This window comes from Chanodichthys erythropterus, chromosome 11 (assembly GCF_024489055.1).
Source record: "Chanodichthys erythropterus isolate Z2021 chromosome 11, ASM2448905v1, whole genome shotgun sequence".
Taxonomy (NCBI): Eukaryota; Metazoa; Chordata; class Actinopteri; order Cypriniformes; family Xenocyprididae; genus Chanodichthys; species Chanodichthys erythropterus.
In genome coordinates this window covers 56,322,723-56,338,637 of record NC_090231.1, presented here as the reverse complement: position 1 = coordinate 56,338,637, position 15,915 = coordinate 56,322,723, and the positions used below count along the sequence as shown (strand labels likewise).

Genomic DNA, 15,915 nt, shown 5'->3' with positions numbered 1-15,915 from the left:
TATATATATATATATATATATATAAAACATTTGGTCATATCTACCATAAAAAAATAATGTATAGTTTAATATATTTTAAATTATATTTCCTTATTCCACAAAGATGGAACCTAAAGATTTAGTTTGTGAACTTCTAAAAATACTGTCCCCAAAATTACAGGGATAGAAAACTGGGATTTATAAAACCTCAGTTTCAAGTCAGTGAGCAGCAAAATTTGTTGCATTATGGAACAAACTTAATAGTTGCCTTTTCCCTCCAGAACTATTGAATTTCACATCCATGTTAATTTCCAAAGCATATGCTTCTTTTCAGGTTTGTGGCATGTGCCAACAGTTACTGCACCCCTGCTATATTTAACCAGGAGTCATGTGGGACCTTTAGCGTTAGACTCAGAGCACACGCACTTAGTGGTCAGTGAAACACAGAGGCGAAAACGGGCAGTAATACAGACGTCCACTGATGAGCATGAAAGGAGGATGCACATCGGGGACGGAGTACAGACGTTTAATTATGTATGCTAAACAGGCCGTCACATGCAAGGGATCTAGATTACAGGAATTAGAGCAACAAGACATTCACAGGAAACAGGAAGTGAGACGCATGGCAACCACAAGCCCAAAAGCAGAAAAGCGCATACCTTTAGCTTGGAATGAAATTCACGAGATTTCCTTCTGGCAAGAACCTGAATGTGACTAGACACCTGCGGGGTAGGGGAGGGGAGGAAAACAAAGGAACAGCCTGTAACCATGGCGATGAAAAGCCCCCCTGCAACTGGGCAGAGCCAGACGTACCTTGATGGCAGCTTGGATTTCTCGAACTTTCTTTCTTGCTAAGACCTGTATGTGACTAGACACCTCCGTTTTTCAAAACAAAACAAGAAAAGCAAAAAGAAAAGAAAGCGATAAAGAATTACAGACATTTTTAACAAGTCAAACATTTGAGGATGGCTTTAGCGCGCCTTTCTATGGAAGCTTGTTTCCGCACACTGAACAAAAAATTAAAAAGATAACTTTTTATCTCACAATTCTGACTTTTTCTCGCAATTGACAGTTTACATCTTGCAATTCTGACTTTTTTCTTAGAACTGCATGATATAAACTCGCTATTGAGAATTATAAATTATAAAGTCAGAATTGTGAGACATGAAGTCGCAATTGCATGTTATAAAGTCAGAACTCGCAATTCGGACTTTTTCCTCGCTATTGCAAGTTAATTTCTCTCAATTCTGACTTTATAACTTGCAATTGTGAATGTATATCTCACAATTCTGAGAAAAGGCAAGAGTGCAAGATATAAACTCGCAATCCTGACTTTACTTCTCATAATTGCAAATTTATATCTCACAATTCTGACTTTATTACTCGCAATTGCGAGTTTATATCTCGCACTCCTGACTTTTTTTCAGAATTGTGAGATATAAACTCGCAATTGCAAGTTATTAAGTCAGAATTGCATGAGAAAATCTCACAATTGTGAGAAAAAAGCCAGAATTGCAGGACAGAATATTGCAATTTCGAGATATAAAGTTAGAATTGCGAGAAAAGAAGTCAGAATTGTGATATAAACTCGCAATTGCGAGAAAAGTCTGAATTGTGAAAAAGTCAGAATTGCGAGTTTATATCACAATTGGTAGAAAAGAAGTCAGAATTGCAAGATAGAAACTTGCAATTGTGAGATAAAAAGTCACAATTATCTTTTAAATTGTTTTATTCCTTGGCAGAAACACGCTTCCACACCTTCCGCTCGGCTTCGTTAAAAGAAAAGCGTGGCCAAGCTGACGGCCACCCAGCGCACCGGCCTGCTCACCTCCTCACATAAGTGAGCTGATTAAGGAGGATGCAGGCCTCTTAAGCACATTAAGACAGAGCAGATGTGATCTTCTGTGTACTGAATGAGAATGGCCACGTCTAGTATTCTTCGGGGAGGAGAGCGAGAGCGGCTGCGCGGGCCCCGGGGCCCTTTAACCGCTGCTCTGCATTTTCCACCAAGTCAGAGTTCTGTTTATGAATTATGTACTAATGGTGTATTAATAGTGATGTGAGGTGGGAGGTTGTGTGATGTTGTAATGAGGCTCTGCTCCGAGGGGTTACGTGGAGAGCGTTCCTCGTCTTAATCAGGCCAATCACGCACAAGTGGCTGTTGAACGGGCCTCGCGCTCAACGCGGCGTTAATGAGGTCGCCGGTCTCCGGAGGCCCGCCACTCTCAACTCTCCAGCCTGGCAAAGTCACATTTACACATATCTCAGCAGCACAAGTGCTCCTTTGACCTTTCCAAATTAATTACAACAATCATTTCAATGGTTCAGGCTTAGCCAAATGAAATTACAATGGGATTGTTGTGATGTTTCAGCGTTTGGGTCGATTTCTAGACTTTTCACTTTGCTGCGAATTTGAGATGTGTCAACCAGATCTTTCAAACTATTGTCCGCATAGGTTTATGCCATTTTAGTGTTGTGCTTTGCACTTTTTAAACTACTAGACGTAGGAAATGGGCTACACTAGATGTGCAGTGGTCATTATTCAAAAATATTAGGCTAACAATTTACGATAAGGTTAGTTAACGTTAACTAACAATAAGTGATACAGTTGTTATTATTTATTAATCTTTAGTTAATAAAAATACAACCGTTTATTGTTAGTTCACATTAAATGTTAACATTAAGATTAATAAATGCTTTACAAGTACACTATAAAAAACACTGTATTAAAAACAACCCAAGTTGGATTAAACATGGACAAACCTAGCGATTGGATTGTTTTAACCCAGTGGTTGGGTTAAATGTTTGCCCAAAGTGCTGGGCAGTTTTATTTAACTCAATTATTTATTTTTTAAAAATTACTATATGGCCAGCTTTAAATGAACCCAAAATAGTTTAGAAATTAAAAATCAAACACACAATTACTGGAGGCAACAATAATAATCAAAAAGGTGAACATTTATTAAGGAATTTAATAAATGTTTATTGTTTAATAATTATTATTTAAACTTAATAAATGTTCATTTATTAAACATATTAATAAATGTTGATTTCCAACATACTTTGGGTCCATTTTAAGCAAGCAATACAGTAATTTTAAACAATATAGTAGTTAAATAAAACTACCCAGCACGTTGGGCAAACATTTAAAACAACCCAATCGCTGGGTTAAAACAACCCAACCGCTGGGTTAAAGCAACCTATTCGCTGGGTTTGTCAGGTGTAGTTTTAATTGTTAGTTCATGTTGAATAATATAATTAACTAATGTTGAAAAATGGAACATTATTGTAAAGTGTTGCCAATATTTAATTGCTGAATGCAGTAATTGACCAATCAGAATCAATTATTTTAGCGAGTTATAATAAGCGAATTCAAACAACCTCATTCAATGCAATGCTAGTGTTAGGGTGAATAGGGAACTGTTAATCATGCAATGTTTAATTATATAATGTAACTGTCTTAAAACAGCATAATAATGCTGCAGTACAACTGCTCTGTTGTAGTTTACTATAAACAATTTTTTGTTTGTTTTATTTATAGAATATTCACATATCTCATTTAAAACAAGAGGATGTCTTGTATTATGTTCCCTGTCTGCTAGTAAATGTATCTGATAAGAGCTTTGAGACATGGCCCTCTAAGCACAGCCCACTGAAGTGTTAAAGCTGCACCAACACATACAGATCACCATGACAAATTACAATTACAATCAAATGGAGAAACAGATTCAAGGATTTAAACAGACATTTCAGTTCTGAACAGGTCATTTGTGTAAAAACATGTCTATTTGAACTCTTTTTAATAATAAGCCTGCTAAAATAGTGTTAGCTTATGTGTGAGTGAGTGTGTCTTGGCCATAGCTGTAGTTCAGCGGCGTGTTCTCATACAGCTGAATGAAACATCTGCCGGCTGAGCCCAGCGTTCAGGGTCCGTCTCTTCTACAATCGCATTAGCGTTCTTGCACCCAGCCTGAGCATGCTGCAAAGCTCCATGCTCCTGCATGAGCGGCTATGTGTGTGTGTGTGTGTGTGTGTGTGTGTGTGTGGTACAACCTTATGTATGAGTGTGAGAGTAGGGGTGGGCAATAAAGAAATTTGTCAAGAGAATTGGTGTTCAAATCACCTCGACTGAATAGTGTGTTTTCATATATTTATAACACAATAACACAATGTTCTATAAAGGTTTTTATTTAACAACAAAATACTTGTGCAAACCATTCATTTACCTGGCTGAATACAGATATTTTCCGTATTATTTACAGCTACAGTCTGGCGTTTTGGTTCAGGTTGTCAATTTTATCATTTTTTTGGCCACACTTTAGATTATGGTGAAATTTTCACTATTAACAAACCATTAACTATGACTATTGCATCAATAAATTCCTAATTCCTGCTAATTAGTAGTTAGTAAGGTAGTTGTTAAGTTTAGGTATTGGGTGGGATTAAGGGATGTAGAATATGATCATGCAGAATAAGGCATTAATATGTGCTTTATAAGTACTAATAAACAGCTAATATCCTAGTAATATGCATGGTAATAAGTTTTAAGAATTTTTTAAATTTTAAATATTATCATTTAACATTTTTTAAATACACTTTTATATTTTAATTAACATAGTAATATATTTATTTTAATAACAATGTCATAAGTTTTCTTGGTAAAATATATATGTATAATTGTATGTACTTGCAAACAGGAGAAGCCTAATTTTTTGTTTGAATAAAGAAAGTGATTATAAGCAAATAACTTAGTATTATGCATTGAAGGGGACCTATTGTGTCCTTTTTCAAAGTCTTGATTTTGTTTTTGGGCTCTACTAGAACAGGTTTTCATGCTTGAATGTTAAAAAAAACAAAAAAACATTATTTTTCACATATTTTAAATTTGTGCAGCCTCTCTCTTCCCAGTCTGTCAGTAGCGCTCTGTTTTCTTCCTGTCTCTATGAAGCCCCTCCTTCTGAAAAGCACTGATTGGTCTGATGGACCGGTGTGTTGTGATTGGTCAACAGCTTAGAGCGTGTCTGGGGATATTAACTTATGGCAGCTATTAACTTTGCTTTCCATGTATTATTTAAAGAACAAACATTATTGAAGACAAGTCATTAATAAAATAAGAACAAATAAACAATTTACAAGCATAGATAAATACAACAGAACAAAGATATGAATGAAATAAAGTTTTTCAGGTATGTTCATAAATTGAGTAATCAAATGTAAAATTACACTGAATAGTGTTCACTGTATAAAATATAATAAATAAATATGTATATATATATATATATATATATATATATAAATATGATTGATCTTTGTTAAATGACAAAAGTGTTTTGTTGTTTGATTTACATGAATGACAGACAGCAGCAGGTTTATTAGGGGCCGTTCACACCGAACGCGTCTTTGCGTCTAAAAACGCGAGACGCGACGCTCAGGAATGGTTTTTAAAAAAGCGCAGCGTTTTGAGACGTGAGGCAATAACGACAATAACGGAAATAATAGAAATAGGCAAACAGCAGAATTGACAGATAAAAGTTTTGACATGGAAAAAAAGAAAATAAGATAATAATGAGCGCCCCCCCTCTGCCATGTTGCCGTCATATAAAACAGTTGTCATGCCAACTTGCTACTGTAAACAGAAGCTCGCAACGTTTGCCCCGCCTCCGAGTTCTTCTGATTGGTCCACTGTTTTGGGACTGACATTGATGAGCGGCGCTGCGTGTAAAAGTTGAAATTCTTTTAACTTGACACGGCGTCTTAAAAACGCGGCGCTCATGTGAGAGGCGCTGCAAAAGACGCGAGACGCGCGCGTAACGGTCATGCACGTCCGTCAAGCGCGTGTTTACATAGAAAAACAATGGGAAAGTAGCGCATTGGAATAGAAAAACGCGTTCTGTGTGAACGGCCCCTTAGGCTGCTGTCACTTTAAGAGCTAATGCACGAATCAAATATACTGATACGCATCTGTTTTCTTTCTCAGTTATTCGTTCACTTAAGACAAAACCGATGGTGTTTATGAGGACACTTGCCAAGCAGGTATTTTGACAATTTTTCATGTATGTTAAAGCGCAAAAAGCTGCAAAAGAGAACTCAATTCTGTGTTCGCACGCTATCTGAAACGTGCACACGAGTCTCAAACTGAGTTCTCTTTTTCATGCTGTCTTGTGCCTATGGCTTGAATGTTTCAACTGACATGACTTAAAAATGCATGCAAACTTTCACTCTATGATGGTTAAACTTTGCAATTAATCCGTGAATCACACGCGTTCCGAACCGTGACCCTGGTTTGTACGGATCACGGATCAACTACGGTCTGTTACACCCCTAGTTTCAAAACACTATTAAAGCAACTCGCCTCACTGCCTTTATTTTGCATATGCCTTGGGTGGGAATTATTTAAATGAGGAATATATTGACATGTTAATATCAAAACTACAATGGGGGCGTTTCAGGGAGTTCAGAAACAGTGCGCACTGATACAGAGAATAGCACAATAGGACACCTTTAATTATTTAGGTGACTGTACTCATTTTTATTTTTTTTTGATAATTTTTTTTTTTTTTTTTCAAAAATATTTTTATTAGTTTTTTAATTATTTCTTGGAATGGTATAGACACTGCCCCCCCCAAAAAAAAAAAAAAAAAAAAAAAAAAAAAGTCACAAAATTGATACACCTCATGATGGAAATTAATGTTGTGATGTTATTTCCATCAAGAGGTGCATCACATTTTTGTTCAAGATCTTGTATTGACAATACAAGAGGTGAACACTCTCACAAGTCTCCTCCAGCACATCCCAAAGACTTACGAGGACTAGACTCAGAGGTGACAATTCATGTGTGAAAATGATTCGTCATGCTCCCTCCCAAACATTCTTTCACAATTTAAGCCTGATGAATCTTGACATTGTCATCCTGGAATATGGCCATGATGTGTCTTCCTACAAGGTTGTTTAAGAAATGAAAAGCTACACACTCCATCAATTAGGGTTTGAAAGAACTGTTCCCAAACATATAACATGCTAGAAACATAATAATCACTGTAATAATGATCTAATCATAGACTCTTAAGCATTTGCCTATTTAAATCCAAACAGCAACTTTTTTTTTTTTTTTTTTTGCCTGTGTATATTTCCTTATAATGCCCACCCCTAAGTGGATGTCTTTATTTCTGCTGTTCATTGTGTGAGCTGTAAGTTCTCTTTCTGCGTAAGCTCAAATAGCAGGCACATTCAACAGTACTGGCCTTCCCCTGTTTAGTGGCATGCGTGCAAGACCACGGATTCTCTTACCTGTTTCCGTGTCCTTGTCTTCCCAGTTCTGAGTTTGATGTATCTGGCAATCAGCTCATTCCGACCTAGGGGAAGACAAAACATGAGATGTGTTAATGTAAAATGTGTGGCGATGTAATACTTTAAATTCAATTTCCCTAATCAAAGCAGAAATGCATGGCCTTGAGTTCATATGCACGAGCCAAAATCTCTACAGCCTCAATTGTTCCCACCATGTCAGCAACATGTAGCAATCTTTACCCCAGTGAATAAACAAACACGCCTAATTTGAATGAAAACTTGGCTGCGTGTGCTATTACCATGAAAATAGCCCAACAAATCTACAGCTTTTCAATTTAATCTAATTTAATCCCAATTTCTTTAAAGCCTCATGCTATGAAAAGAAACAGATACGGACATTCATATGGTTACAGCACGTAATGACAGAGAACATATTCATTTAACACACTACTGTTCTCACTAAATAATAATTAAAGCATGGTTTTGTAGTGATCTCCAATTAATGGCAGCTCTACACATTCTTGCGCCCTCGGCACTGCTCTAATTACTGATGCAAGGCACAATGACCCCTGCTTAGCCTTTTCATATGTTAATAACATACCGCCACCCCAAAACTATTACGCAAATTATAGGTAAGGAGCTACTCTAATTATGTGTCCAGCTGTAGCCAACGGTTGCCATAGAGCCCTTGTTTTTTTTTTTTTTTTATTCAGGGCCGTGTAATAAAACTAGCTTTTTAAACAGGCAACCGCAGAATTGATGTAGCTACAATTAACCACGTGTCCACCCAATTTACTTTGGAACAACAATAAACTGTATTTTCCCCAAAGTATAATTAGCATGAAGCAAAAGGAATGGTGCACATATTAAGACATCTGACTTTTGTCTCAATAAACTCCTAATTACTGCTTATTAATAGTTATTAAGGTAGTTGTTAAGTTTAGGTATTGGGTATGATTAAGAGATGTAAAATATGGGCATGCAGAATAAGGCATTAATATGTGCTTTATAAGTACTAATAAAACAGCCAATATCCTAGTAATATGCATGGTAATAAGCAACTAGTTAATAGTGAGAATTGGACCCTAAACTACAGTGTTACTTTTTTTCTTTTTTTTAACCAAATCAATGTTTTTTTTTTTTTTTTTTTCAGAAAATCCCATTATATTTATGTATGGAATTTTCATAACATTTGGAGGCTATTATGTGGATAAAAGATGGAAATCCTCTACATTTTGAACTGGAACTCCATTCCACCTTGAAATTCACTCCCTGGACTCAGTCCCGCCGAGTCCAGCCATTTATTCATTTTTTTTGGGCCTTAGATGAGGAGAAAAAGAAATATGGAAATGACCTGAACTCAGCAAAGGCTTGAAATCAAAATTGCCATATGCACAACATTGCTCAACCTGTACTGTAACTAACCACCAGGCCATGGCTCCATCAAAGCACATGCTAAAATTAAAGGTAGATTGTCGAAGAAATAAAAGGTGAGTTGAGGAAGTGAGGCAGCAGATGTGTTCTGGGTGTGGAGTGGGGTGACTGGCCATGGCGGAGGCTGGGCTGAGGTCTGTTGTTTGTGAAATGGGCACACACTGAGATGGCAAAGCCACATCATCCACCTGCTGTGCTCTGGGCTCGCTGTGTTCAGGTGTGCTGGGTAATCTCCTGAGCTTCTGCTATTAGGCACACCTGTCGTGTGAAAGGGAATCTCTTTCTCACTCACCTCCTCTCTCTTGCGTACCAGTAATTTGCTTTTCTCTCCGTAAAATCCTCATGAGTTTTAAAACCAAGGGGAACCATAAAGAATGATTTGGACCTGCTGATATAAGGGATTTTAGCATGTCCTGTTCGTGTTTTTACAGAGCCTCGCACATGACATGCAGGAAAAACAATATGTATATCATGGCCACGAATTAACTTACTAATACATCAGCATGTTTTACTAATTCGCTTCCTTTTGGATTCAAATTTACAAAAACCACTAGAACGGTGTTATATAATCTCATTTTCTTTATTATATTAATATGATATTCTAATATCGATCTAGCTTACTGCAGTGTGCGACAAGTGTCTCATAGCAAAGGTGAAGACGACATCTCCCATGATTCCGCGCTCAACATATATAACACTGTTCTTGTGGTTTTTGGAAATCTTTGTCCCTTTAAATATTATGAGCTCAAAACATTTTTTTTAAAAATGAAACATATACTGTACTTGGATGAATCATTCACAATAAGATCTATAACAATTTTAATTTCATGCCAACTTTAACTATAAATTCATCATCAATGTCAAAATAAATCTGAAAAAGCCCCAATCAGGCACTGAATCCTTTAAAGACCAAACTCTGGAATTACCCACAAACCATGTACATGTGTTGCTAGCAATATTTGAGATGTCTACATGATAACAGTAAAACTCCCTCTACGAAGAACTTGCCATAACAGGTGTGTAGCGCTCCCAACACAGCCTGAAGCCAATGCGTGTGCAATTCCAACATGTGTGCTTGATGCATGTGCGGGCTAAATGGACGGGGAGCTCTCTTTCTTCATGTAGGGCATTCTGTTAAGGCTATAACAACGGCGGGAGATCATGTGACCTCCAGGACAAATAAATAGCATCTGGGGATTTTCAGTTCCAGCCCACCTCCTCAGCATGCCAACACTGTAATCTCTCCCAGATGAAGCCAGGGCCTCGCCACTTTCAATAATTCACACACTGTGTACACATAACATGACAATAAGGGCATTCATGCAGACGCCTGATTCCTAGATCAAAGCTCACAAACGGCCAGCTGTAAGCATGCTTACTGCTGAATAATTCATTCTTTTCACCGCCTTGAAAAAAACCCCGCTCAGCGGGACTTGGCCAGCACGCTTTCTTTCCTGTGTTTGCCGTGCAAAACAACATTGGCAGAAAGAAACTGAGTCAAAAAAAGAGGGTCAGGACACACTGGAGGTCCTGAAACCCCAGGAGACAAGCTGCCCCCCATGACATTAATAAGAGAAAAATACTTTGTATTTTTAAATTAATATGTGTCACAGTTTTATTCTAAAAGAGTGTGAACAGGTGCCCTGCATGTGGTTGGACTGTGAAACCCTGATTCTGGATCAATGCAAAAAAAAAAAAAAATAATAATAATAATATATATATATATATATATATATATATATATATATATATAGTGTCCTCCACAAATATGGGTACCCTTAATAAATACGAGCAAAGGCGGCTGTGAAAATAAATCTGCATTGTTTATCTTTTTGATCTTTCATTCAAAAAATTCACAAAATTCTCACCTTTCATTGAAGGAAAAGAATTGAAAATGGGGGGAAAAGCTCATTATGAAATGAATGTTTTTGTCTAATACATGTTTGCCACAATTATTGGCATCCCTAGAAATTCTTCTGAGTAAAATATCTCTGAAGTATATTCCCATTCACATTTACATTTTTTTAGCACACCAGGGTGAGCATGAAATCATGCAGCCATGACTTCCTGTTCCACAGGAGTACAAATATGTGTAAACACAAAGGCCAAATCCCCTTAATCATTCATCACAATGAGAAAGATTAAAGAATATAGTTCTGATGTGCAGCAAAAGATCATTGAGCTTCACAAAATAGAAAATGGGTATAAGAAAAGAGCTAAAGCATTGAAAATCTCCATTTCCACACTCATCAGGCATTATAGAAGACGACTCAGAGCTGTTATCTTGGGAAAAGGACATTGCAATAATTGGGTGCCAATAATTGTGGCCAACATGAACTAGAAAAAAAAAATAAATAAATAAAATTATTTCATAATGAGCTTTTCCACCCATTTTCAATTATTTTCCTTCAATAAAAAGGTTAGAAATTTGTGAATTTTTTGAATGAAAGATCAAAAAGATAAACAATGCAGATTTATTTTCACAGCCGCCTTTGCAAATATTTACTAAGGGTGCCTATATATATATATATATATATATATATATATATATATATATATATTAAAAACTCTGCTTACTGAAAATGCACAAATAAAATCATCTTGAGATTATTATTATCAATATCTATGATATTATATATGATAATAAAAATTATAATTGCAATATTAATTTTACAGCTTTTTGCTGTTTAAAAGGTTTAATGCACTTAGAAATCTGGTGAAATACTGCAAACCTCTGTCAATAAAAAGTTTGAAATAACATACAAACTGAATCTGGCATGCTTTGCTTTGTGTGAACAGGTCCATTTGAATGCACCAAATCGATTTAAAGTCTTGTCCATGGCGGATATTCATGGTGAATATATTCATTCGTCAGTGCGGTGTACAAGAGGAGGATGGCCGAGCAGGGGGTGGGAACAGGGAGGATGTGAACTCTTGAAAGACTTTTCCAGTTGTCAGTCAAAACAGTAGGGAAAGGATTAGGTATTTATGGCCTGACTAAAAAGCAGATCACCAAGTAAGAAAAAATCCTTCCTCTCGAGTAGGAAAAGGCTTCCCTTAATTTCAAAGACAGCAGAGTCCATATCAATAGCTCCTAAAACAGCAGAAGCCACTCACTGGGGCCTGCCGGCACCCCTCTTTCTAGGATTGTCCCCCAGCTGACTCTTCATTCAATTAGGAATGCATCTCCGCCCTTTGCGCCAACTCCCTCAGAGGAAAGAGGAGCAGACTCCCTCCCCGCTCCCTACTGAGAGCTGTCAGCACTCCCACCTCAATTTAGACACTAACTCATCCTCCCCTGCTCAGACTCCTCAGATATGCACCGACAGACTCGGGCCATTGAAGGCTTTCTCTGAATAGGGTGTGTCTTTGATAACTGCATGGTCTGGGGCCGAGGTGTGACTGTAGCTGGACGTTAGCTAAGCCAGAACAATTAACAGTCTTGGAACAAGAGTTCACCCTCTCATTACATTCATCCATCCCTTGGTTTCTGCATCCCCTTCTTGATCTGATGAGGTTTACACAGCTGCTGCATTGACCGCTACTCCCCAAGACTCCCCACTGCAGCCCACTTTACCACACATTCACTCTCACCTTACAAAGCTGCATCACACATTTTTTAATTTGGATGAGGTTTCATTACCTCAACTGGGCTGCTCTCAAACAGCTCAGCACAACAAGCATTTCCTCATTGTTTTATGTTTTTTCATTGTTTCATCTCATTTCACAGATAGCTTGTTTCTGTATTGTTTCTATATAAAAATGTCAGGGTGGGAAGTGAGGGAACCTCATGAAACGATATGATCACGATACAGCGATTCTGCGATAATCAATATATTGCTAGACAATCCTGTAACGAAACATCACGATATCTGTCTAACTATGAAAACAAAATGCCAGTGAAAAGGTTAAGTGCAGGTTTTCTCTCTTTATTAAAGTCCAAACTCTTAGAAAACAGCACAACAAGTTTTTTAGTCTGTAAAATAAATTTAACATTTTAATTAAATTAAGCATTGTATGCTTATTCTTTCAAAAGTTTAAACTTTTCGTTGCTTGTCAACTGACACATTTATCCTTAGTTAAAGGTACAATATGTAAAATTTTTGCAGTAAAATATCCAAAAACCACTAGGCTAGTGTTATATATTTTGTCCAGCTGATTACAAACAATATCTCTAATGTTTTCAACTACTTGTAAATCATGAGAAAATTCCCATTCTAAACGGTGACACGGGGCAGTGCAGTCGCCTGTCAATGACGTCAGTTACCTTTGTTACCGCCTTTACTGACGTAGAAACCACATGACAACAGTGCCGTGGACAAATGCGGAAGTAGAGTCTAGCGTCCAGCAAACCACTAGCTTGCTTCAAGCAGTTCCTTATTTACTTCTTGCACGTTTTATGGTGGATTGTGTTACTTATTTATGGAACATAATTACTGTTTACCATCTGCCGCTGGTTCTGTCGACAAGGACAGCTCCTGTAAGCTCATGACCGGAAAAGCGGAAGCGGCGCCGGCGACTGTGTCATAATAAAAGTCCTGCTGCTCGTGAGGCGTGTGTTGATCAATCGCTCCAGCTCCTCGTTCATCTCCCGCAACACTCGGTCCTGCTCTGCTTCATACTACAGTAACGTTAGTAATCGCATCCACGAACATGAGTTATTCCAGACTCAAATCCATATTCATTTGCACCGTCCGTTGAAATGGAGACCACATGTCCCAAGTTTCCACTCTAAAACTTGGCGTCATCAAAGTACGCCTTTGTTTTGAATAGGCTTCTAGCGACCTCTAGCGGAAAAAAATATCACAAATTGTACCTTTAACTGCTTATCGACTTGATTTATATAAACCTGGTACATAAAAAAAAGGTACCGACTGTGACGATACCAGCCTAGCCTAGCCTAAGCGCTGTTGAGTGGATTCTTAAACAATTCTAATTGGCTATTTTGTGTTCACGCGCTCAACATTCATATCTGTGATTGGCTACAATGATCAACACTTCACGTTTACAAACTTGTTGTAAATAGACACCTTTGATACTCTTCACCGAGTGCTGATTCACATGGGAGCGTTTGAAAGCAGCCATTTATCAGCAGATTTGTCTATCCGTGGATATATTAGGGATCCGCTGATAGACAAATCCACTGATAAACGCCTGCTTTCAAACGCTCCCATGCCTATCTGTGTAAGTGATCGGTGAAGAACGTCTAAGATGTCTACGTTTGTCACATCAGTGGTATAAAAGTGCGTCCAGACTTTGAGCTTAAACGTGGCTGGGGCAGCTATTATTATTACACACTGCTGTCCGCCATCCCATTAAAAACCTCTTTTTCTCAGGCTAATTAGCTTATGTTCACATTTCCCTCATTCATGTGTTCGAGTGCCGCCTTGAAGTAGCGACGCTGTGAGCAGGGAAATCTATTTAGAGCACCTTATTTTATTAATTAAAATATCAATATTTGGTGCCAGCATATCGACTCTCATATCGCACAGGGGTGCGTTTCCCAAAGCGAACTATGGTCGCAAGTTCCGTCGTTATCAATAGAATTCAATGGGACTTACGGTCATATTTGGCTAATGATACTTTGGGAAATGCACCCCAGAGAAGGACGACGATATATTGCCGTATCGATATTTTGTACCACCCCAAATACAATGTAAAGTATTTGCGCTGGCTTGAAATGGGTGCTCAGTGCCTTGTTATGCTCCTGGCATTTTAGAAATGCAGCGCTCCCATTGAAAACATGGAAAAATACACTAGCAGCAGGAAAAAACACTTTGGTGGACACACAACCTAGCACTCTAGCAGCAGTGAACTTTCAAATTACTAATCACCATTAATGTGTCAAGACTCAGCCCATAATGACACCTCTCATCTTAAACTTGAAAGTTCATAAAGTCATTACAGAACAAAAAATCATATCAAATGTGTCTTGTACATTGTCTACTTTGCGTAATTATCTCTTTACTACTGCAAAAGAAGATCAGTACTGGGACTTTGGACTAGTGTGATATAAAGCTCTGCTAAACAAACCAGTTGGTCCAAAGGCCCAAGCTGGTCGTTTATCCATGTTAGATGGTCCAAGCTGGTTGGTCCAGCTGAAGAGGGCCAGATTATAATACCAAAATTCAGTTGCCATGTCTAGAAAATTCACCACCTTAAGCAGGTAACGACATGCCCAACCCAGCACGTTATAGTCATTAGCTAGTTGATCAACTGCCCCGACATCTTGGTCAAGCTGGTTAGAGCTGGTAGACCACATTGGACCAGCTGCTATAAACCAAAAACCAGCTATAACTCGGTTTCTTCAATGGGGAACCACTAAACTCCTTGCAGTTTAACTGGGATGAAACCATTATCACCAGCCCTTACATTAGCATCCCCTGTGCTTCAAGTTTGTCTAGATGATTGATTAACTGGACTATCAGCTGTTGGAACTGGTTTTGACCTGGTAGATCAAATTGATAAAGCTGGTAGACCACCTTGGAACAGCAACAAATCAGTTTTCATGTCCCAGAAATGATCTTGACCAGCCCTTACATTAGCATTCTCTCAGCCCTACAGCAAGTTCAGTCTAGTCAAGATGATAGATTAACTGGATTATCATTTGGTGGACTTGTTGTTGACCTGGTGGACCATCTTGATCAAGCTGGTTTGAGCTGGTAGACCACACTGAACTAGCTGCTATGCTCCAAAAACTAGCTTGACTGATTTAAACAAATATGACCCGGCTTCTTCAACAGGGAACCCCTAAACCCCCTCCTCCTTGCAACTGGGATTAAAACCATCATCACCAGCCCTTATATTAGCATCCCGTGTGCCACTCAAAGTACTCTGCGGAAGTTTCAAGCTTGTCAATATTATTGATTAACTGGACTACCAGCTGCTGGAACTGGTTTCGACCTGGTAGATCAAATTGATAAAGCTGGTTAAAGCTGGTAGACCTCCTTGGAACAGCAACAAATCAGTATTCATGTCCCAGAAATGAGCTCGACCAGCCCTTACATTGGCATTCTGTCATCCCTACAGTAAGTTCAATATGATCAAGATCATTGATTAACTGGACTACCAGCTGTTAAAACTGGTTTCGACATGGTAGATAAAATTGATCAAGCTGGTTACAGTTGGTAGGCCATATTGGAACAGCAACGAACCAGATTTCATGTCCCAGAAATGAGCATGACCTGAACTGGACTATCATTTGATAGACGTGTT

General features: G+C 38.1%; 1 protein-coding gene across 7 annotated transcripts in view; it reads right to left on the bottom strand.

Annotated features, from left to right (window-relative positions):
• tead1b (TEA domain family member 1b) overlaps positions 1 to 15,915 on the bottom strand; it is an 81,811-nt gene that overhangs the window by 16,902 nt on the left and 48,994 nt on the right. For 5 of the 7 annotated variants that reach the window (XM_067400160.1, XM_067400162.1, XM_067400159.1 and 2 more), the window contains 3 exons: positions 7,267 to 7,331; positions 793 to 855; positions 639 to 701 (listed from right to left, as the gene is read on the bottom strand). In XM_067400160.1, coding sequence (XP_067256261.1) covers positions 639 to 701; positions 793 to 855; positions 7,267 to 7,331 — 191 coding nt within the window. The remainder of the gene's footprint in view (positions 1 to 638; positions 702 to 792; positions 856 to 7,266; positions 7,332 to 15,915) is intronic. The other 2 variants (XM_067400165.1, XM_067400166.1) reach the window with 1 other exon arrangement.